At 33.9% G+C, this 25,581-nt stretch overlaps 2 protein-coding genes across 2 annotated transcripts; one reads left to right on the top strand and one right to left on the bottom strand.

Annotated features, from left to right (window-relative positions):
* Positions 1-374: 374 nt before the first annotated feature.
* Positions 375-4,567, top strand: DNAL4 (Dynein light chain 4, axonemal; the record flags this gene model as incomplete). The annotated part of the gene is made up of 3 exons (XM_012937561.3): positions 375-598; positions 3,467-3,550; positions 4,403-4,567. Exons 1-3 carry the CDS (start codon positions 533-535, stop codon positions 4,565-4,567), a joined length of 315 nt encoding a protein of 104 aa, XP_012793015.1. The 5' UTR covers positions 375-532.
* GPS1 (cop9 signalosome complex subunit) lies at positions 3,647-25,581 on the bottom strand. Its single transcript, XM_012937566.2, has 11 exons — positions 25,260-25,581; positions 25,042-25,221; positions 22,215-22,415; positions 21,316-21,443; positions 19,501-19,636; positions 17,470-17,877; positions 13,771-14,088; positions 11,427-11,564; positions 10,518-10,652; positions 4,308-9,171; positions 3,647-4,260 (listed from the first exon to the last, which is right to left on the bottom strand). Exons 1-10 carry the CDS (start codon positions 25,350-25,352, stop codon positions 9,127-9,129), a joined length of 1,782 nt encoding a protein of 593 aa, XP_012793020.1. The 5' UTR covers positions 25,353-25,581; the 3' UTR covers positions 3,647-4,260; positions 4,308-9,126.

The raw sequence follows: 25,581 nt of genomic DNA, 5'->3' as shown, positions 1-25,581 counted from the left end.
CCGATATTCAGTGACCCAACTGATTTGGCTAGGGACCAGTGATATTTCACTGGCCTCACAGTTCGTACAAATGTCGCAACTTATTACATGGACAGAAACTCGAAACAGGTATGAAGACCATAGTAGGTCTGTCATTTTTACGAAGCGTCTTAACTAGAAAATATGACATAAAAAGTGACTGATATCTAATACAAATCACCAGTTACTTTAGAATTTCAAGCATTTAAACATGCATAGTGTGTTTTTGTCAAGTTTAAAGCTATATCTTCTAGCATCTTTTTATAGATCCTTAATAAATATTCCCAAATGAGCATAAGAACAACAAACTTATTTCCGAATATATATATTAAACTACGCATTGACTATTGATATCAGCAAAGCCCTTACTTTAATCTAACATGTAACGGAAAAATCAACAACGCAATAAATAAAGACTGTATTGTTTTAACTAATCCATTTTAGTCGCTGCTGTAACTACACAGTGTGCACAGTTTTGGATTGAATAAATAACACTACAAAATTCAACTGAAAAATGGAAGATCCAGTAGCTAGGAAGGTAGAGGATAACAGAAGAGTATATACATATCCACTGTTAAAAGTGAGTTTGTCAACTGGATATAGAGGGCTTATATTAAAATACAAATCTCCTGATATTTAGGAAAGCACCCTAATCTCCCAAATTTAGGGGAACATCCGCAAAGTCAAATGAAATTCCACCTGATCTGAGAGAGTTTCCTAAAATTATGGTTTTTTTTTGCAATATCTATGTAGTCTCATATTCACAAAAGTTTTGAGGGATTCCTTTCAAAACCTGGAGGTTGTGTCCAGTGGCATATAAACAAAACAGAAACGAAAGACGTATCAGTAGTTCAGTATAGGACACTATTTTCAACCCATAAGAAAATATACAGTTTTTTTTACTCAGAAAGACCTAATAAACGAACAAGTCATCATGAATATTAGAAAATATTCAATAATGAACTGCTTTACTGCGATAGGAAATTTATAGACAGTCCATTTTTGAAGCAAACGATTCGTTCCTACATATCAAATGAGAAAAGTTAAAAATACTAAAAGTTAAGCGAAAACGCACATGACAGCTCAGAGTGTACTTTGCAGTTAATAATTCATGAGTGAGTCGTATGGATTTTCTTAGTAATAGCTTATGATTTTAGGGCGAAACGACTGTCTTTAGATGAAACCGTCAGATTCAAAATCGCAGGTCTTGGATTTTAGCGCCAAATCTATCTATGTATATGTCTAAGTATCACTCTTGCACTATAACTGATGTCATTTCATGATAAAGATCCCGATCCCTAGTTCCTAACCCTCACGTCCGACTGTAAGTTCCAATATTAATTCCTCATGCCAACTTATAACACTCATATGACTCTAGTAAGCAGGTGAACATTCTATAAGTCGATCAATGGTTCACTCAATACAGTATCAGCGATTTTAAATTGCTAGAGGAATTAGGGCACCTGAAGTTTTCTCCATTAACGATAATTGTGGTAGAGAATCACTTAGATTGTTGCAGTTTCTATTAGACACATTCCAGGGTTTTAAGTTAGCTGGTTTTAACCTGCTAACCTTTAAAGTTATCACATCATCGTGAAGTACCAACCTCTCGTTTTGATAATGGTTGTCTCGCAAAAGCTTTAAAGCGTTATCGGTAGGTAGAAGTATTTCGTAAGGTAATCACGTAAATTATCATAGACTAAGAATCCTGGTATTTTTTCGAGTCACCCAAATTTACTTCGAAAATTAGAGTGGTGCTAACCGACTTTCGCTTACTTGTGACTGCTTTTGAAACCTAAACACACGGATATAAAAAATAGACTGTCGTTGCATATCTTAGTATTGTGTTGTTACGAAGCAAGATTTTAAGCAACACATACTTTGGTAACTTCTAAGTTACTGTACATTTCATATTACTCTGTAATTTCCCCCATAATACTTCCCTGGAGATTTATGAAGAGTTTGTTCTATGTTTCATAGGTCTTCCTTGAAATATGTTAGTAGTATTATTGGTGCGTCTTTTGATTTTATTATGAACGTAGTTTCAGAAAAGCATTTAAAACCTTTTAAATAGGAAGCAGGTGTTATTTTACTAAATAAAACCACTTACTTTACCTACAACTTTCACACTGTCTATCGTTCAATAGAATAGTAAGATAGTTTGTTGAGATCTACTATTGAAAAGAGAAATACCCCCTTAAGTGATTTAATTAGTACAAATAGTGTACGATGAACAAGTTATCAGGGAACTAACCGAATAATTTTGTTATCAAAAGTACGTACATATCAATAATTCCTTTAAATGTTTTGATTATTTTTGGTTTTTATCACACACCTAAGTATATACATCTTAGAACGTGGATGAAGAATACGAGGAATATTTTAGCGTTCCATTCTGATATTTATTTACTGAATTAAACACATTATCAAATAAAGCTATTATTTTTTTAGCACTATATCAACAAGCTTTGAGTATAATGAGCGGTGCAAATATGTGCCTGGTCCTACGTTGTAGTTGACTGACTGACGATTGTTTCAGCATTTATTATGAGAAGCGGTGGATGATAAAAATGGAATGATTGGAGTAGAAACCAAAAATAACTTTAGATCACTGTTACGACTCACCTCAGAGACTTGGTTGACAAATAAGCTTCTATCGTAGTAGAACTGGTGCTTTTGGAGAACAGCTCGATGAGTCTTTTGATAATCTCATTGCCCAGTATAACCCAAGCCTTAATGAAAAGTTGGGACGAGCCCCTGATTTTGACGAGGCATTAATAACTGAAAGAGAAAGACAGCTCAAGAACACTAACAGTTTATTCATAAGACCTTAAAATTAGTGGTCCACTGTTCCCACCAAAATCGATATAATATATGGTCTAGGATATAGATGTGTTTTCATCCGACCCCCCGTTATTGCTGGTCGAGGTAGTCTACATAACAGGATACAAATACTGTGAAAATCACAAAAGCATAAATTTAACCAATACAGTGTTGGATAAATTAACTTACACGACCATTTGACTACTGAATAGAGCGCAGGAAAATCAAACTCGGCTGGTGAATTTACAAAATAATTAACCTTGGGTATGCTTTAGGATAATGTTAAACATAGCAACCCACGAATCCGTCGACTAAATGATGTTCATTAAGACTACCCACTTTCAAGAAATTTCGTAGCATTAGACAAAACTAGCGCTAGCTAAGCCCACAAACTACTTCTAACAGTTGTATCAACACTGTTTATTAAATGTATATGCAGCGTTCTGGCTGATGAAATCATCTATGAATAAATTTGAGCCCTAGTTATGAATATTGACCTTAAGAAGTAGATCAACATATCAGAATTTCGTTCTGTAACCAGTATAACAATACCTTAAACCACCGACAAATTGTTTGATATGTAACTTTAGATTGCTTGTAGTTTTTTCTCCATCATTCCTTCTAGCATAGTGATATGAATGAAGATATGCAGACTGAAGTAATGGAACTATGTGTGACAGCATGTGAAAAATTCTCAACTGATAATGAGGTGAGCTACTTAAAAATACAGTTCACACCTCTAACAAAATCTTGGTGCTTTTATTATATATATAAATTTTAATTATTTCATTAACGCGTATAATATAATTATTCAACCCTCAGCGATCAAGGTTAAACAATAGGATGAAGGTGCGTCTACCCCTATCTAATATTCGTAGCTTAACAAAATCCGAGAAACGTTCTTAAATCTTCGGTTGCAATACAGTGGTTTTCTTGACTTGACTCGCATAGTATATGCCGCTATCTGTTTCGGATGAAATCGACGTGCAATGACACTTATCCCTTTCTAACTTATAATGATATCCACCAACAAATACGTAACATGTTATAGTATACCACATCAGATAACCGATAACTTGAGTTACAACTTACTTGTATAACTAGTGAAGTGCTACTATTCTTATATATAATATGAGATGTTTTTCTAGCCTATTAAAACTCTAAGTCTAACCGGTAATAAAATTTATATTTTCTAGTAAACGAAATGGCTAACAAGAGTGAGCTTTACTGAACGAAGAACATAGATTTTACCACAGATAAACCTGTTACTGTGGTCTATCTTTTAAGCTCTTCGATCCCCAACATCGTTTTGTTCCTGGCAGACCAAAAGTTTTAGATCGAAGTATAAGTAAAATTCTCCATTTTGCCATAGTATTACTAAACAAACATGTTATGCTGAACCGAGAGAGTAGAAGAGTTCTAAAATAAATTTGATTTATAGCTATTAAAAAATTGAGTGAGCTAACCTCAAAAATTTAAATATTTTTAATTTATCTGCTACTTTTCTTTTCAATGTTTATACACTATTTTAATTCCTACCTTCATCCACTTAATTATTAAGGCAGCAGCTCGTTTCGTAAAAGAAACTATGGATAAAAAGTATGGAGCAGCATGGCATGTAGCTGTTGGTGAAGGTTTTGGTTTTGAAATTACCTATGATATTAAAAACATTTTATACATGCTATGTGGTGGAAATTTAGGCATAATTGTCTGGAAATGCTGTTGATAATAATTACAGGATGTAAATATTTCAAAAAGGAATAAGAATACGTGTACACTATTTAAAATGTATATCTTAATAGTAATCTATATTTTGACAAGCTTTTCGTCATATTTTACTGTTATGTTGAAGTTCCCGAGTCCAAAAAGATAAAAGCAAATAAATATATTAACTATCATAAATGTCACTGGATTCCAATCACTTTTTTAACATACGATATTTTCCAATTAACAGAAAACCTCTTATGAACTAAAACATCTAAAATACTTCAATCATTTTTACCAATATGTATATACTTAGATTTGTAATATATCTTTTTAAAATATATCTAAGTTTGTAACTAAACACAACATCTAAAACAAGAAAAGAAACCCATTAGTGTTATAACAAGAAATAGAAATGGTTCAGTGAAAAAAGAATTCCTTTTAATGATGTTATTTACTTAATGTGTACAATTGTTCATAAAATTTTTTACATACGATAACCTATAATAAAACAGAGGGATAATAGCGTAATTTAACAAATTCATTAAAATAAACTGGACATTTTCAAATTATCGGATATAGAACTTAATAATAAAATGAGTGTTGCACCACTTACCAAAGTTATCGACGGCTGGAAAGTTGTAGATTTTAAGTCAAGAAGGCTCGTGAGGCAGTCATAGCAAATTGTTAGAGATTTTGAGTGACATGTCTCAAAGTAGTTCGCATTGGCACAGATTCATTTACTCCACAGTTTCCCCAAGCTTCCAAGTTTCTATATCACTTTTTTCCTGAATAGTATTTCTGATGCTTAGCCTATTCTATTACTATTACCACCTCTACGATTATGGGATTTGATTTGACAATTTCATCTCACTGTCCTAATGATGTGTGGAAACTTGAATCGATGCACACGTAAGCCAGGTTATAAGTTGCGTAAAACTTAAACATAATAGATAATAATTTGCAGGAAAGATGTAAAAGACTATCGTCCACTTAACGAGAATAAAGAATGAGTGGTCAATAATACTGATTCTGCAAAAGAGGGACTGATCGAGTACGTCTCTATTTCATTACATACAATCGCATGTAAAGAATAACCACAAGTACGATTTTGCAGATAAGGTAAATGATGATATCGAAAAGAAAATTCTCTTCACTTAGCTTAATAACATTTATATTTCCTGAGTCGCTTGTATTTATTTAAATATAATCTGAAATAGTAGACCGTATTTGAAACTGAGTAACTTTGGTAAGAACAAACCAGTATCAATCAATCTACAGTTGTCTTGACCTCCATTTAAATGTCAGATATAACCCACAAGTTAAAATTTTTTGACAATAGAGTAACGTTACCCATTTTAGTTGAATCTCTTGGTACCACATACATTTTAGCACGACTGTGCATAAAAGTGACAGATATAATTATGATTCGTATCAGCTGGAATATTGTTGGAAACACAAGAGCACCGACGAGTTGTTTTAGTGTAGTTTGTGACCCATCTCGACAGTATATACTGTTATATCCTAGTGAAGATTAACCTACAAATAATTCCTGAGATCTGTTAATGGACTGATATTATATATATATTCTTATTGTATAACTATTCAGTAACTGGATTATGTATATCTATCTTCCTCTTATTATAAGCTTCATTTTGATCTATAGATTATTATTATACGATTTACTGTTCTCAAGTTATGTTCACATTATTAATTACCGTCTGCCAAAGTCACAGCCACTTTTGGGCTTGACTATGTACAAATGTTATTTTCTTTTTATGGTATGATGTGATCCGTTTGGCTTGTATATAAATCAGGTATGTTTGAAATAAATGATTCGTATAGTGAGAGCAGGTATTGGTGTTCTGGACTCAACCGACAGGGTTAGGAGGACAAGGACCAATAAAGACACAGTGCTAAGATTGATTAAGTCGTATTTTGATTGGCGAATAAATCACGTGACAACTAGCCGAGTTTAGGGTCATAACACATCCACTAAAACGAATGTTGTTAAATTCGAGAGTTCTACATCGCACTTGGACATAATATCATTCGGGAACTGACTAAAAATAACAGTTTACACTCGTTAACCTTTCACAATATCTGAAAAAATGACCATCAGTCAAGATTACCAGTAATCATGTACCTGCAGATCAACCATAATTGACTAAATAGGTTGCATTTTTCCCATATAACCTTGGAAAAGGCATTTATACGATATCGACACAACATAGAATCGTATGTAAAATACAACATCCCAAGTTTTCGCATTACACAATCGCAAAAGCAACAAAGACAGAGAACAATCAAAATAAACGATGGTATTAATGGACGGGGAAAATGGATGTACGACAATACAATAGTTAAGATCTATCAGTAGATAAATATGTAAATTTTACCAGTGATCAATTTTAAGAATTATCCCTCAGAGCCTTTTAAGTGGTAACTTTTAACCCGATGAATCTCACTAAAGTCTATGCTGTCCAGTGTAACAACCAATGTTTTCACTGGTCTGCATTTACTCCTATCTACTCATAATCGTTTACCAGTTTATTATAACAGACAACTTCGGATATCGGGTTGGGAAGTGACTTGTTGAGTAAAATACACTTTTCAACCACGTTATTCCTTTCAGGTTCTGAACTACATAGACTTATTTTGTTTACAGCTTTCATCCAAATACAACACTACTGACCCGGTAGTTTCATTGTAAACAAGCGGTATTTTAGAAACACAAGGCAGATTTCCCATTCTTGATAGCCACAATCGTAAAATGACGAACTCGACTGCTACATTGTGTGCTCACGGTTTAATAAACAGCCAGATGTTCTGCCAGTCTCATTTGGGAAGACGGCCAGTAGACGTACATCATTTGCGCAAACCGCTCATTATGACTTTAAATGGTGATATGAATACGTAGCATATTTGTTTAGGAATCTCTTCAAAGTCAAATAACCCCGTAAGTCTCAAAGAAAATTTACATACAACCTTTACAGTAAGTAAAAGAACAGTATATTATGCTTGCGTTCTGGCGAAAAGTAGATGGTTTGGTCGATGCATCTACTGGTTCACTGGCCATTAGTCGAATGACTACGAAAACTAAGACTAGATGCTAGTTTAGTCAAACGGATCCCATTGAAAATGTGTTACAACATTACTTTATCCAGACCTTGGTTGGACAGTGGACAGCAGGAAATAGCACGAAACCAAATAAACTAATAACCAAGTGTTATGATAATAGTTAGTTCAGTGATATGTCCGCTATCGCAAGCCTTCCAACGTGGTGTTAATAAGTGCTTTAGATATCCAACTTCAGTTATCTTTAGCCTGATTTATTTACTTCAGTTCGGTCAACTGGGTTATACGTTTTGTTCTAGCATAATAAGCGAAAATATGAATTCAAACACTGTTATTGGGTTTCAGAAATTAATCGAATTGGATGTGCAGCGTAGTTAAATCGACACAAACAACGAATTACTACCACGCGTCATAGATAATGTTACTAGACACAGTCTCCACAAACGATGGGCAAATCCGTTTTCGTTTTCTCGTTATCGTGCTGAAGTCTAACTACTACTTATCTTTCTTCACCAACCGTTCAAATCTAAACTACTGATGCCTTTTAGTGTTTACTAACCCTGTAATTTCTGTTACTGCTCCTAATTGTATCAATATCATGTTCTGATAACAATAACATTAGTTCTTCCATAAATATAGAACTGAGACTCTCCCCGTTGACGTGAGTTCAGATACCATTATGAAATAGGTCCCAGGAAACTGTTCAGGCATATATATATTCAACATCTAAAAAGATACACCATAGGTAGTTCCAATTCCACTTAGTTTATCTTGATATTCAACTTCAAAAAGAGATATACAACAGATCAAATTACATGCTACTAAAATATGCCGGTGATCACGAGTTAAAAGTTTCAATCAAATATCACCTCTTACTTCTAGATGACGAACCTAACAGAGAAGTGCTAACACAAAAACAAACATCATTTCACATATGCAAACTGCAAAAGCTAAGTGATAAAGCAGTCGGAATTTCCACCAACATTTTATACAATAATAAAACCTAAAAATCAAATATCGACAAATAATACTATACCGATCATAAGCTTTCAAGTAAGGATAGTATTTCGACTTGGTGTGCAGAAGTTGTGTACATTTGATAGTTCGTGAACATGAAAACTGGGGACCAACAGAATTGTGACGGGAGGGGATAAGTTGATAGCTTTAAAGAATATTCAACGTGAAAAATAAGTACAAATGAATTAGTCACGTGTCACTGAAGTAAAAGAGGATGACTTATGGTAGAAGCAGTAAGCATTTGTGTTTAGGCGTAAATTAACAGTTCTATGTGAAAAAAAACAGGACAATATTTCTACAGTCTTTTTCAAATATGGAGGATATTGTAAATCTGTTGTAAAAGCAGGTTGGTGTGTGTTCTCTTCCATTAATTGAAAGTTCTCAGACAGTTTTGACCCATCACAGAAATTTGAATAGCTTCATAATACCATACTACTATGATTATTTTATAAGCAGTTATTATCATTAATCCAAAGACTGGTTATTTTATGACATGTAATGATACATTGGATCAATATCATCTCTGGTCGACTAGAAAAGAAAAAGTAAAACACATTTTTAAAATTAAAAGCTTGGATGTAAAACCGTAGATTATGAAAAAAAGAATATATACACCCTGAAGGAAGACAAAAATTGCACAACCAAGTACATGATTAAGGGGATAGTAATTCAAATTAGGGACTGATCTTAGTTTAAAAAAACACACGAAGTACTGGACAGCTGCCTCGTCTTAGCAAAGGATTCCTCAACAGTGCGTATTCACAACTCTACTGGAGACCGAACACAAGATCTAAACGTCATGAGACGAGCGACTATTCTTTAGATTACTGGACTGGTGCCCGAGCCGTGAATGCGTACACGTGAGGAGTTTCATACTAGGGCACAGTAACTGCTCAGTGCTTTTTGGTTTTATAACTCAAAGTAATCCATAACGTAAACTATGAAACTTGACAATTTCTACAAAAGCCCTATAGTAATAAGATGAATAATAATTTGACAATTATTGATAGACAATTTTATACTAGTAGTATTTAATGATCGAAATGAAACGATACATTGTTTATGTCAAATAATTATAAACATCACAGCATACATGTGTCTAGAGAAGTGGAATCAACTTCCGAATATAATTTTACGTGGATGACTTTTAAATTGTATGGCTTAAAAAGGCAATGAGAGTGATATCAGAACAAACAGTCAGTTAAGAGACACCACTTCGTGTTATTCATTCGTTTCTGTCAAATTTGACATGCTTTTAGATCGTTTAACATACGTATTAAAACAAGTAACTTTCAAATGAAAATGCTGAACCGATATTAATTGAAATTAAGCAGCTTAATTAGACTTGAACAATTGAACAACCGTAAAGTTAAGAGTATGAACTGTATATTTAGGAAATTATGAGGCTTGTACGTATTTGATCATATATTTTTTCGGAACAATTCATGAATATGGTGAGACTCCCGAGTAGGAAATGAAAATGTTAGACAAGAATACTAATATAAAGGTACGAAATGTGTTTATCAGATTGTGAACTCTAGTTGACTGAAGTGTTTATAAAACGTATTATATATGCCCAAACACTTTCTCGATTACCAATTTTAACTAAAATTGGGGTGGATAGATTCTATATTGTTCATGTCGGTTTTAAAAAACTGATATTGTTGGTAGGTGAATATTTAAGCTGTCAAACAAATCGTTGTTGGATATTAAAATAACTCCACTAAAAACAACCCTCGAGAACATGGTCGTAGTTTAATGGAACAAAACAGCACAGAAAATACCTGAATAAGTGATGAGAGAAAAATTTACTCGTCAACTACATTTTATACAGTCAGATAGAATCATGGTATACCAGTTAAAAAAAGAATTATTACCTTAACAGTAAGCTTCTGACGTGCTAATGCCATTCGAAGTATCAGTGAATGTGTACGATTTTTATACTCATCAACAAGTCGTACAGCTCGAGCAAACGTTAGACATCGCTGATCCACGTCAAGAACACGAAGAAGCTATGTATCAATTATGGATAAGAAGGAAAGTGACACTAAGAATCAGTAAAGAATTATGTATATGTATGTATGTATTTCCATAAGTGATTAATAATACAAAATTTAACTTTTATTCAACTAACAATACAATTATTTTCACAGTTATTATTGACATAGCGTTAGTGATGCTTTCAATCAGGATATTTTATTCACAAAACATTCTAAATATACAGAATTACAGAACTAGCAGAATTAATATTTAAAACACAATACAATACATTCACTTGATATTGTTTTACTTGAATCTTCCCATTGATGTTTTAGGACTGAAATTGATCAGTCTCTTATTGGCATATGTGCATACTGTGCGTATGCTTCGATATCGATGCAGGTACATCCAGCTAACGAGTCCCAAACAGGACGAAACGCGGGTCCTGGATTCCACTGCTAGCCACTATCCATCTTTGCTTACAATACAATACAGTATATATCGAATTTTAAAAATAATGAATACTACTTGACTAAAAAGAATCATATTGGATTAAAAAAAACTTGCTTTCCTGTGCATAGGTGAAAACGTTGTCGTTGTTATATCTAACCATACCACTTGGCCTGTTCTTTAACAAAATATTAATCATAAAGGGTTGGAAATTTATTTCCTAAATCATTTGGGGACCGATTAGACTACTGAAACAGCCACTCTACCACTACTGATCACTTTACACAATTTAATAAACACTATCCATTAGATTTTTTTTAAAATCACAACAATACAACACAAAATAATAAGATTACCTGTTTATGTGAATCAATACGAGCTTTAATACTTCCATCTTGGATAAGTACTGCTAATTCATTTTCTAGATTAGCTACATTTGTATCAAATGCTTTAGCCATCAAATTTAAATCAGCTGATGAATACGGACTGAAATACTGGAACAGATTAATCCAAATATAAAAAGAGAACAAACAAATCGATAAATGAATGGAGCAGAGACTGATATTGTTCACTAACGTTAATGGTTCTGTTTTATTTATGGAAACAAATGAATAAAACATAGTAATTATATATTAATCAGTCATAAATAACATGTTTATCGGTTCCAGATCTCCTACAATATCAACACAGATGAAATTATCAAAACATACCAGAATAGTACAAGTAGCAAAAAAAATTTGCGGCAGTAGGAAACATTAGACATAAACAATATGATTCGGGAAAGAAAGAACTCAAAATTGCCATTGTGACCAATTTTCAGTCACGTCACCCAACATCTCCAAACATTGTTTACCATAATCGCATGTAACCCAATCAAGTATTCTGTACCTACCAACATTCCTCATTTCAGTAGTCAATAACTTCGTCGATTCATGCTAGGGCTTATGAAACATGAGTAATGAGTTGAAGCCTTTCCAGTCATGATAGTATATAGTCCCATTGTAAAATACCAATGGCACAGCATTGCAAATATTAAACGTAAGAGAAATTTCGGTCTGGCGAAACGTGATGTTTAAGTGTTTAAAATAAGTATTCATCACCCTGAATTTATCTTAGGGAAGAAGATTCATTAGAAATCCATGAGGCAACAAGTCTTTCAAACTAATATTAAACATTAACAACTAATTACAGGAGAATTTCTGAAATTCTCATGAGGAACTATCAATGGTGGAATTTAAAATATACAGTGAGACAAATATATCAATGACGCCAGCTGGATGAAGTTGGAAATGTGTGAAACATGGTGGCTCACTGATATCATGTTTGTCTCGAGACCTTAAGGTCTTAGGTTCGGTCTACGTTGGGATCGTCGTAGCAACAGACAGATGTTTAGTGCCCTCTAGTTTCAAAGACATATACCCAGTTGATGTAAGTTCTCGATGAAAAATACGACCTTAAGAAAGCATCATCACTTTAAATATCTTTAGTTTGAGGTCTGAAATTATTTGGAGGCGTAGACATCTATTTGATCTGAATCTGACAGACAATACTTTTGACCTTCCTGACGTAATGACAAAGAAAAGTATTAATTATCATGCTATGTGATTAAGTAAAAATTATTTGAGTTCTTCTTTCTATGCTAACAACTAACAAGTGAAATACGTTATCTAAGTTATTCGAGAGAAATCTGTTAAGATCACTGATATTCATATCTAGGTTATTCAAATGAAATTATTTTTAAGGAATATCGACGACAATCTGATCGATCCAAGCTTTTGTTCATCTATTTTTCAATTGTATAAATATCTTGTAATAAAATTTCCTATTTTAACTTTTTTTTAAATGTATTAAGCATATCATGCGTACACAAGCGCGCTTTTATAGGCTTACAGTCTATTATAATGACAAACACTGCAAAATTCAAGTTGATTTGTATACTTTTTCACCTTTTTCCGCTTTGGATAAACAAGAAGTGATAACAGTTTAATTCATATGATGATAAAAACATTTATAGGTCCAAATCAAGTGGCTAAAAACTTTACCACCGATGAATGGTAGATAATTACTGTTAAAAAAAAACCTGCTTTGATGGATACTTCCAAATATCTAAAAACATATAATGAACAGGGAGGAATTTTTTTCTAACAATATTGTGCACTTTGTGCAAAGAATTGATTACAGTAATGAGCTATCGAAGGTAAATGAAGTACTTGATAGAAAAATTATCTTAATAAATACGTGTAGTTGATAAGGAATGAAAGTTTAATATCTTGTCTTCTACAGATTATATAATGATTATCAACTTAAATCTTGCAAAAAATCTCCCAGTCAAAACTCACATAAAAAATGGTGACGTATTAACCTATTTTGATATACTGGATATTTCATGTATTACTGAGCGAACACATCCAGCTCTGCTCTAGGAAAGTTAGAAATTGAGAACTATAACCTATCTGAACATAGAATCTTTTATTGTTATACTCCATAACGAGCAGTTTAATTATTGAACTAATATCAGCGACTGGTATTTTGCATACTTCTATTACAGTGGGCTTCAACACTTAATAACGAATAAACTGATATAAGGCTCCGATATTGAGTCATTATTTTAGGAATCATTCACTGTAGCATGATAGTTACTCTCATTGCATCTGTGAATAAAATTCGAACGTAGGTTATTCAAATACAATAAACACTAACCTGACAAAGTGCACGTGATCGAATCTCTCGACATAATGCAGATACATGATCAGACAAAAATATATCTAACCGTAGAATATTTCGTAGTTTATTTAATCGCCCCAAACAAGATGCGTAATCTGCTTGATGGAACGACTGTAACATGTCACGACAAGCAGGTTCTGCTTCCAAAAGTAATCTCAACGATGCATTCCCAAGAACTAATGTTGCTAATTCAGTACGTTCAAATGTAGCCAAACTGCATAATGTAATGAAAAATGCTAAATCTGATATAGTTACAATCCGACTAGTAGGTGATTCACAATGATCATGATTAACCTGGAATGATAAAGAAGAGGTATAATATGTTTATGAACGAGTAAAAAGTCAGAAAGGTTTGAGAAATCGATATTTTGGACCAAAATAAAGAAAAACTATGATAGAAGTATTATTACTGTCACAACCTTTTCCCAATACTACTCGGTTGGGAGCGATACATATCTGTTTGCATGATACAGATCTAATAATATTACTCAAACTGATCAACTTCGAAGTAGGTAACAAACGAAATTCGAACAATCAACTTAACTGTTGAAAGTCAAATGCTTTTTAACCAGTTAGCATCGACAACAATTGAAGGATTAATATAATGGAGGCTTTGGTAAAATATGCTATTTAATGTATAAATACATTTACAAAATGATTCAGGTATCTTCTTTTTGAAATATGGCTAGAGAAGAAAAGAGAGTAACAACCAGTCTTATACATACTAGAATTATATAAAAATGCATGGTGTTCATTATTTCATTTACAACTAAGTGATCATGAATCCAAATCCTACTTCACAGGGTTACATCACAATAAATCCGGAAACATATTTAAGTAAAAGAGTATTAAATAACTGTTATATGCGGACGAGAATAAATGAATGATAACCGTTAGGAATTATTTATGGGCTAATATTATACGAATATTCCTATTGTATGATTAGTAAGTAACTATATTCCTTGCATTATAAGCTTTTATTTGACTTATTGGTTATATGATTTACTATTCTCAAGTCATTCTCAATCTATTAGTCACAGTTTCTCCCAATCACGGCTACTTTTGGTTTGATCTTGTACAAATGTTATTTTCTATTTTATGGTGTGATGTGGTTTAAATTGTTTGCATATAAACCAATTAGGTTTGAAATATATGATCCGGACAGCGAAGGCTGAGATTAGCGTTCTGAACTTAACAAACAGGGCTATGGGGGAAAAGGACTGTCCGTACTAGTGCTTGCATCATTAGTTTGGTCGTATAAGTTAGCGTATCTAAATTGGCAATCGTATTTCGCGATATGCGTATAGCTAAGGAAATAAAAATAATTTTTTATTAATATGAGGTTACAAACTTGGGGAATCTTGAAGATAGTAATGAATATGGACTCAGTGATCATCAAAACGAAATAGACTCTTAGTATTTTATGAGGATAGATACAAAACTAGCTATTGTAGTTTGTATGGTCCACATTAGTTTATAACCCCCATCAAATATAATAATAATATGGTATATATATGCAGCTTTAAAATACCTTGAAGCTCTATGTATATATTCTTTTCTTATTTCATTGGTTTTCATTCCTATGGGCGAATCGGATAAACAGATCACTGTCTGAAGTAAAATATGTTATTTGATCCATTTATCTGTTCGGTATTAACGACTAGTTAAAGGGTTAAAGGTTTTCTTTTGTTTTCTGAGTAAACTTAATAACATTTCTGGTGAAAACAAGTCGTAATTAGTCACCAACTAACCGGCTATAGTATATATTGTAGAATATCATATATTACTGCATATGTTACTTATTAAAAGCTTAGTATTGTGTTTTTATAAATGATCGTTTCGACTTATATCTGGTTCTTAGTCGGATATTTGAGTCTGTTGATTTAGTCTTTATTGACTATCATCAATAGTCTGAACAATCCGTTATAACACTTTATTATATTAAAGTCGAGCTAATAGAAAAGGATAGGATAAGTAGTTGTACGAGATAGCAGTACCTGAATTAGTTAGAATCTTCTTAACCCGGAGAAATAAACAAGCAACGACACATCTAGAAAATCACCTGGTGTTCATATTCGAAAGTGAGATAAAATATGAATAATGGACTCTAATTATAATTACAGTTTGTACAACAACTTACAAGGACAAGTGAAATGTTTGATATTGTATCTCAACTAAATAAAAAAGCCCCTATTTACCTAACAAGATACAGTCACAGTGGGAATCTAAGTATAAATTTTGATACAACAAAGCTTTGAATAGTATCAATTAAAAAAACAAAGCCATTAGATCACAAGAAATATAAGTAGGCTTAATAAAGAAGAACTCCGCCGGAGTCCCTCCGGGGGCTACTGCCGGTCCCAAGCCCGGATAAAGGAGGAGGGTTGGGCATGGGGTTAGCGTCCCCATCCCGTAGAAAACTAACTCGCTAAAAAAACGCTAACCAGAAAAAATTATTCAAACCTTTTAAACTCTGCCCTGGGAGTCAGAAGGTCTTCATTTAGAAGAATTATGACGCCTCACGATGAAAGCCGAATTCCTTCGGAAGTTACGAAGCCGATACCCCTTCTGACAACCAGAGCAACCATTTATTTAGGTACATGGAATGTTCGTACAATGTGGGACACCGGAAGAGCCTTCCAGATTACTGCAGAAATGAGGAGATACAACCTAGAGGTGCTTGGGATCAGTGAAACACATTGGACACAAGTTGGACAACAACGACTAACTTCAGGACAGCTTCTGTTATACTCCGGCCATGAAGAAGAAAATGCCCCACATACACAAGGAGTTGCATTGATGCTGTCCAAACAAGCGCAAAATGCGCTTATAGGATGGGAATCTCATGGACCAAGGATCATCAAAGCCTCCTTCAAAACAAAGAAAGAGGGCATTTCAATGAACATCATCCAATGCTATGCGCCTACCAACGACTACAATGAAGAAGCTAAAGATCAATTCTACAATAGACTGCAGTCAATCGTCGAGAAGTGCCCAACAAAGGACCTGACCATTCTGATGAGAGATTTCAACGCCAAGGTTGGAACGGAGAACACTGGATATGAAGACATCATGGGACGACACGGACTGGGAGAAAGAAACGAAAATGGTGAAAGATTTGCAAATCTATGTGCCTTCAATAAGCTGGTCATAGGCGGCACCATGGGTAGAAACCTGGAGAACTACGAAAGCCATCATCCAGAAAATACAGGTGTTTATTAACAATTGTCTACGCAAAATACTTCAGATCCATTGGCCGGACACTATTAGCAACAACGTACTGTGGGAGAGAACAAACCAGATCCCAGTGGAGGAAGAAATCAGGAAGAAGCGCTGGAAGTGGATAGGACACACATTGAGGAAAGCACCCAACTACGTCACAAGACAAGCCCTCACATGGAATCCTGAAGGTCAAAGGAAAAGAGGAAGACCAAAGAACACATTACGCCGAGAAATGGAAATAGACATGAGAAAAATGAACAAGAATTGGATGGAACTAGAAAAGAAGGCCCAGGACAGAGTGGGTTGGAGAATGCTGGTCAGCAGCCTATGTTCCATTGGGAGTAACAGGCGTAAGTAAGTAAGTTAATAAAGTATCAACGTAGTATTTTACAGCTAATACTAACCTAAAAATTATATCACACAGGAGTAAACCATCAAAACGAAATAACTTACTTGAAGGAAATTCATTGCAGCACCTCTGTAGTTACGAGAAGCTAATTCAACTAGTCCAGCAGCAATAGCTAGCTGAGTTCGGGCTTGAGCTAAGGCATCACGATAACTTTGACCACCTGATGTAGGAATATGACCTCCAATACTATCACCAGGGTGTCGAGATGAAATGCGGCTTGAAGGGTCTATTAAACTAGAAGAGCCACGTGTGGAAGATTCACCGGATGTGCCAGCAGTTGTTGTACGCGTTGTACCCAAACGAGCTAGGGCTTCAGTACGGCTTCGTTGTTGAGCATTTAATTCGGCTGCATTTGCACCTAATAATGGGGCAGTATCACGTAGTTCAGATAAACTGCTGGCTCGAGTAACATGTGCACTAACATGAGACCAAGCACGTTGAAATATAGCCACCTAATATTTTGAAAATCAGATTGGATATATGTATTCAGATCTAATTTCCAACAAACATTGATGAAAAGTGAATGAATTTGCACCGTTTTTAAAATGTAAACATGTAAAATATTATATTTTCCTAAAAATGTTGTGATATAGGGTTTCTACCTCGTTCAGTGACAAGCATATATAAACAACAGGTCTTTAACTATTCACTGATTGCGCATATTTTTTTACAAAAGAATTCAGAATATTGCGTTTGTTTCGAATCGCCTACGCCTTTCAAATTCTAAACGACACTTAGTCCATAGAATCAACATGGTCAGTATTTTGACTAATTTCACATCGATTCAACAAGCTTCTTTTTACTGAAATTCTGACTCACAAAATCATTACAATTACAGAAATACGAAGTGTTTTGTAAGTATATCAGTGTACTGCATTAAAAATCTAAACCCAAATAATAACTACAGAAGTGATCGAGAGAAAAGTAACATTAAAGCCACAAGTAAATGATTTGTTCACCTTCTACAACTCTTAAATCTACCCGTGATTTAGCTAACCTGATATGATGAACCAGGCAATAGCTTGGCATGTGTCATACATTTCCTACCCACTTCAATTATTATTCTTATTATTCTTCATCATCGACTAACTTACCTCACTTGTTGGGAACATCGTGAGAAGAGAATAATAATAATAATATCGCAGTAACGCTGTATAAATATATGTGGAACGTATTTAGATTATGATGAGCAAGATGTTAATAGGTGTAAACTATCTGGTTGGTGTTCGCGTGATTATCGTAACCACTGGTTACAGACTTTGAGTGACATGACTCAAAATTGTTTGCAACGGCTCCTGAATTCCACGTAACCGTTCGTGTGTTCTTATGTCACTCATTTGTATCTTCTTGAATCATATCTTTGATCAATAATTCTTTTAATCACCACATATTCCGTTACTATATCTACTATTCTGGGATTTGATCTGACAATTTCATTTATCTATGCTGATGGGCAACTTGAAACAATTTTATACATACCAGGTTCCATGTTGTGATTGACTGTACAGATGTAAATCGCGAGAAAGCGTATCGAGTTATTAAAGGGCAAAAATTTGTTATTGTTAAAACTACGGACAGCATTTATCCCATCACAAAAACAGCATGGAAGTGATTTAGCCACTAGTCCATTAAAGTTATTGAATATTTTGAAATTAGTCAACGGATTTTTCTAATTTGTACGAAGTACATGGTTAGTGTAATCAAGTAGTAAGCAATTAAGCTTAAATTGTAAAGTACAATATATCAAAATCTTTCCATTCACAGAAGTAGCATAACTTTTAAACATTAAAAAATGAATTTAGCTCAATAATAGTATAAAACTCTATATAATATAAAATAATTTATCAAGTAAAGGTAGACGGTGTAAAAAGACTGTCAAGTTCGATAGCTAGTGATCCATTACCAAACTACTGAGAAACGGTTCTACTGACCTTTGATACATATACATTCCATTAAAACCAACAAGATTACAAAGTGAAAATATAAGGTTCTTTATAATTATCCTAAGTTCAATTATGAATACAACATGTACATAAACAAATATATCTATACAGTAATAAAAACCACTGATTTACCTTAATAACATTTAAACACATACTCAGTTCTTGTTGTTGAGATGTACAATAATCTCGGGAACGAGCAAAACATTTATTCGCATTGCTCAATTGTCCTAACTGTAAATACAAATCACCAAGATCATCAGAACCACGACTATTTTCGTAAGAAAAGTTAAAACAAAAAAATTATGATAACATCAAATGAAATAACATGAAAATATTCAAAAACAGTCAGTCAATCATAAACACCGTAGAACCTGAGGCACATAAATGAATCTGTTTAAGCTACCAGACCACATCAGTACAATATGGAACCATTAAGACCCATATGATGTGGCACTAGCTTTTAGTGAAAATATCTCTCACCATCAAATACAAAACCTTAAACTCAATAATATGTATCGGTTAGTTCCACACATCATTCCTTTTAAATAATTATAAACAATGTTTTGATAAAAACATTGACGATAAAATGTTAAACATAACATACTACAATAACTAATTATTTACCGAAATTTCGCTGACCATTTATGTAATGGTTAGAAACAAACTAATTTTGATCAAATATTATTCTTATTGTTTCGTTGTACTATGTAAACTTGGGTTAATTTTGATTTGGTTATTTATTCTCTGAAGAAGTGACTTACACTAAGTCACGAAACGTCAGAAAGTCTAATTTTCTACTCATTGGGATATTACAAATATATTATTTATTTAAAACTTAATGTTGTGCTAATGAAATTTCGTTAGTTTATTCGATATCACCTCCTGTTATCTTGTATAGATAAACCAGAATTGAGTAAAAATATAAATAAGAAAGATCATAGTCCACAATAAATTTATTCTTTTAAGTTCTTTTTAAACGTTTTATGAGAACACCTATGTATGATGATTAATGAACAAATTGGAGCACCAAAATTGACATTTGCTTTATCAAAAAAGGGACATATACACCTAGGATAACTCAATTTAATTTATATGATACTGGACAGTGATTTCATGTCTCATGAGATGTGTGATACAATTATATGTATGTTGATTTGTTTTATTCATTTTAATAACAAGTAAAATAATAATTTAAGACCAAGAGAATCAACACTTCATAAAGTGATAATAGATTAAAAAAATATAAAATGAAGCCGTAGATGGATTATTGTTATTAGTATCATCAAGATGGTTTGTTAAATGAAAGTAGGTACATTAACGATCGCATGACTGACTTTGAACCACATCAACTGAAACACCTAGTTAGTCTGTCATATGAAATGTAGAGCCTGGCACAAATATGTGCAATGCCCCTACTTATTATACCATATCAGTACGGCAAGATGGAATTAAGACAAATGCCAGAGTAGCGACAATAAAAATGGTACTAGAAAACAATGAACACAGACAATATGATTTGAGAAAAATGAATTCCTGGAAAACAGATAGTGTACGACAGTTTTAAAATTCAAAATACAATGAAAGATAAAGGGTGGGTGGATCTGGATCATTGTGACTGATCCTGAACGATGTCACTCAACGTCTTTAACTGTTGATCACTATGATCGCGCATAACCCAACCAAGAAGTCTTCAGCTACCTACATGGCTGAGTTCAGTAGCCAACGCCCTCATGAATAGATGCTGCATCTTGGTTCGGTTGCCCCTAGCTTTTCTTCGATATACTTCTATGTCAGCCCAAAATAGGAGTTAAGGTGGAAGGTAATAGTGCATAAATAAGTAATAGATACCCTAACCAATTCGGTCAATGAAAACTCATAACCTTATTGGTTGAGTTGAAAAAATTGTTTTTAATAACAATAAAAACGAAATTATCACTTTTAAAATACCGTATGCTTTCTTTAATTGAATTTGCCTTGTGATTTTTTAATTCTGTATCTAACTGTTCCAAAAGCATAACACCTTTCCGCCTTGTAGACTCTTCCCATTTCGCGTCGTAAACCAAATTGGCTTCGTTCTGTAATTATGTATATACATTTTTTAGAAAGCAATAAATAGACAGTGATTTGTTAAGATGACCTTATAATTAATAAATACTTGGTTGAAGCGTATCTAGCTACTTTAGTTTTATACGGATACTGAAAAGATGTCAGTACTTAAGTAGCAATGTATAATGCATAAATACAGGCTCTTAAACGCACGTTTTGATTTCGTCACATACACCAGAATGATTGTAAGACTTTATATTTAACGAAGTCCAAAATACAAAAACTGTGCCAATCTCTTAAATAGCTTCAATGGTTGTACTTCTAAAGAGAATAAACGAAAAACAACACTGCCTGTGTTATTATAATAAGTTGTAATCTATTTATATGTTATCCAAAATCCATAGTTTACATAAAATAATACCACCATTGATGATGAATCATATCAACACATAGGTTTCTATGGATGGGATCATAAATTATATGGATAATTTCAATTATTTTATTTGAACACATAAATATTGGTACAGGGGGGCACCAGATATATATGCGCCACCCAATAACAATAATGGGGAGAGAAAAAGAATGTAAGGTGCGTATAAGAAAGAATAAAAAAGAGAACAATGACGACCAGTATATATTTTATCTAGGAGAACTATTTGTCGAGGAAGTTAATTTGTTGAAACTCAATCGCAATACTAAAGACATGTATTGCTATGAAGTTTGGGATACTATATTTAAAGTACGATAAAATCATAATCAAATAAACTATTTTAAACAATACCTGTGCATCGGTAACTTACTTTTCCGGACATGACCCCAGTTAAAATATTTCTGGAAGCTTCCGTAAGAGAGGAACCCAGCACTCCTAATTCACTTGGATTAGATAAAGACAAGCCATCTGAAAGGTGATTGTTTGTGATAAGGCGCATCGAGAAAGCCGACTGCTGTTGTTGCCTAGAAGTCTCACCGGATGCTGATGAGTCAGCTACAGAAAAGTTTGTCTGAGGAACAAAATAACATAATCAGCTTAGTCAACTTATAAAGCAAAAATATTTTGGTAAATACGAATATCGAATGACAAGCCATTAGTTATAAAACAGAATTTGCCGAAATAAATATTTTTAAAAAGTTGGTTTCAGTATGTTGAGAGAAAACAGTTGAAAAACTGAGCTTTGTGACTGCAGAAGGTTGATCAGTATCTCAGATTCTATTTACATGCAACTAATGTGAATTAGATATAAAAAAATGGCATGGACATTTAATACGAGCCCAATCGGCTTGAATATTAGGTTTACATACCATAAATCGTAATTCGAAGTCACCAGTTTTATAGTCGACTTGTACGAAAATTTGTTATTTAGTAGTTAGATGAAATTACCATAAGATACTTTTGTTTTGATCATGTTAATAGTACTTTATTAGTTCAGGTGAATCCAGCTGATGAGTCCCAAATGAGAAGAAATCCACATCCTAAGTCCCACTACCAGCCACACACCACCTGTTATACGTAAGCTTATTTCTTTCCTCAAAAACAAACAAGGAATTCACTCTTATTTAAAACATAAGATTCTTGGTAGGAGAAAAGTTACTTAGCAACAAACCCGGTGAAAAATACTAGTCAGTAACTGGTGTCAACAGTTTGATTTCTTGAATCTTTGCTGGTGCTTGGTTTCAGTAGTTTGTCGTTTAACAAGCTCACTATCGTTACCCGACTCAGTTTGGTAGAGTTAATTACGTTCCTTACAGATAATTTAAAAATTAGTAGATTGTATTGCATGGCTTATAGGTGGCTGGAAGCCGTATAGGTCTAATGCAAATGTTCTCTTTGCACAGCATAAATTTTCAGTCGTTTAATATAACAGGGGACTACTAAAGTTAATAGTGACCGCAAAACTGCAGTTTTTCTAATACTTCTTGTTTGCAGAACTGAGTTAGCCGGGAATAACTGGACTGATTTTACCTCAATTCTTATCACTCACTAAAATTCATTATTGTTTTCGGCTGTTGAACAATCTATAGTTAGTTTAGTTTTATGACGTGACACTACTAAGAGAATGCTACGGTATCAGCACCGATTAACACCAAATATGTGCAATTGCAAATTCATGATGAAACTTTTACATTGTTGTCCCAAAGTGACTATTGATAGAGCATCCTAGCACGTCAAGCTGATTTTTCTGTACCATTATTTAGTCAGCGGAAAGTTTATATGTCTGTATGATTAAGTTGCGAATGAAAATATAAAGATCGAACACAAACAAGATGGTAATAAAGCTAGCACGTAAACAAAATAGAGCACTAGTCAATCAGTTATACGCAACGTAGGACTTAGCATATGGGTACACTAGTTTGGATTGCCGTACCACATTAGCAAAGAGAGATGAAATTATTGGGGAAAATCCCGGAGTATTCAAGGTAGTCACAGCATTAGTGGCAACAGAAGAGATTAGACATTGAAGAAACGATTCATGGTGATATAAATTGATGAAATAAAAACATTTCGGAATTTAAAAACTTGAGTCACTGCAATTGATTTTGAACCATGTCGTTCAAAGTCTTTAACCATTGGTTATGATAATCACGCGGAACTCAATCGAGTGGTCTGAACCTACTTATAAGGCTCAATTCGATGGTCCATGTCTTCATGGACTGGAGCTTTATATTCGTTTCCTAGCCCCAAGCTTCCTCTCAACCTAATTCTACACGTCACCATCGAACATCAAGTGAGCTGATATATGAGTATACACAATACATGTTCTAGTCATCTAAGTCGAACGTTCAATACCTCAATTTCGCTATAATTAAGTAGTAATCTGAGTCTAACCTCAAAACTACTAGCTCGTTAGTTCCGGAATGCATGAACCACAATTCGAAGACACATATGATCGAAAACTAGCGACTTACGAATATTCCCTAAATTTAAAGACCAGGTTTCATGGCCATAGAGTGGAACTAGGAGAACTGCACGGCAAACTAGTCTTTAAGTTGACAAAAGGACTTCTTGTCTAGGCTACAAGCGACGCATGTTGGCAAAACTAAAACGGGATTTTTGAATTTGCACACAGACCTCGTCAGAAACCAAGCCACCATGGCCGACGAAACTTCCAATTGAAGTGATCAACACGCTCAACTACTTAATTTAGGGGTTGACTCAGACTAATCCTGAAGCAATAGGTTCTATTGTTGTTTAAGACGGTGAGAAGACCATTTTCCTGACGTTTTAATACAGAGCACCGAAGTATATCATACAACTTTACACGCAAAGCACCACCTGAACTAATAAGAAACACTGGGCTGAACATACTAGTCAAAATGAATTTTCTAGATTAAAAAGGCGTAACTTTAAAATAACAAACAACTAGGACGTATTTGCGACAAAATCCCCGTATCTAAATAACGAAACCTATACACAAGAACTGCTGATAAGTTGTTGTTCTGAAACAATCAAATTTTTATGCTGCTTAATAGCAGAAATTGATGAGCGATAAACTATATGTTTTGACGTTCAGTTAAGCCACCAAATTAACGCTGTCATAGCTTGACGACACTTTTAGTGTCAAAAAGCGCCTATCTTGACATATTTGCATTTAAAAGGACAAAAATCAAGAGGAATGTTAAACTACCTACCTGCTCGGCTAACATCAAAAATATTTTGTTGTATGCGGAGGTGTCCAATGTAGATTTTTTGATGTAATCATGTGCAAGGCGCAGTGCTACAACACGCAAAGAAGGGCACCGCTGAGCAATAAAAAAGAGGCGCTGGTAGTATATGTATCCCTGGTAGTTCGAAATATAATTTCCCAAGTCCTAAAAGAATATAGGTCATGTACTATAATGCGACTAACAATCTGAACTTCATCATCCACTGTCTCGTATTCTGTTGAAGCATTAGAAGAGGGTGGAACATCTTCAAAAAGGGTAGGATCCAAGTGAAGCATGATTGAGACTGATCAGTACGGTTTAGCACCGTCACTTTGGTAAACCCCGCTCAATTCAATCGATCTTCGCAGCAAATTCCAATATCCAATACGTTTGTCATAAGCTAGTATAAACAATGGACTTCTCTGCTGTCGCTTCTTATTGTTTCAGTACGGTTCAGGTATCTGGTAGTGACCAGTGAGCGAAAGTCTAATCATTCGACTGCACTAATTCTCATCCCTTTGGAAG

The sequence above is a fragment of the Schistosoma haematobium genome, chromosome 6, assembly GCF_000699445.3.
Source record: "Schistosoma haematobium chromosome 6, whole genome shotgun sequence".
Lineage (NCBI taxonomy): Eukaryota > Metazoa > Platyhelminthes > Trematoda > Strigeidida > Schistosomatidae > Schistosoma > Schistosoma haematobium.
The sequence above is the reverse complement of the archived record's forward strand: the minus strand, read 5'-3'. Positions and strand labels throughout refer to the sequence as shown.

What these genes read in the sequence shown, in the direction of transcription:
- GPS1 (XM_012937566.2), bottom strand. Translation starts at nt 25,352, where the DNA reads ATGCTTCACTTGGATCCTACCCTTTTTGAAGATGTTCCACCCTCTTCT. An exon ending in CTGGGGTCATGTCCGGAAAA is followed by an intron (nt 21,444 to 22,214) that starts GTAAGTTACCGA and finishes ACATAATTACAG; the next exon opens with AACGAAGCCAATTTGGTTTA. An exon ending in TCAATTAAAGAAAGCATACG is followed by an intron (nt 19,637 to 21,315) that starts GTATTTTAAAAG and finishes TTACGAAAATAG; the next exon opens with TCGTGGTTCTGATGATCTTG.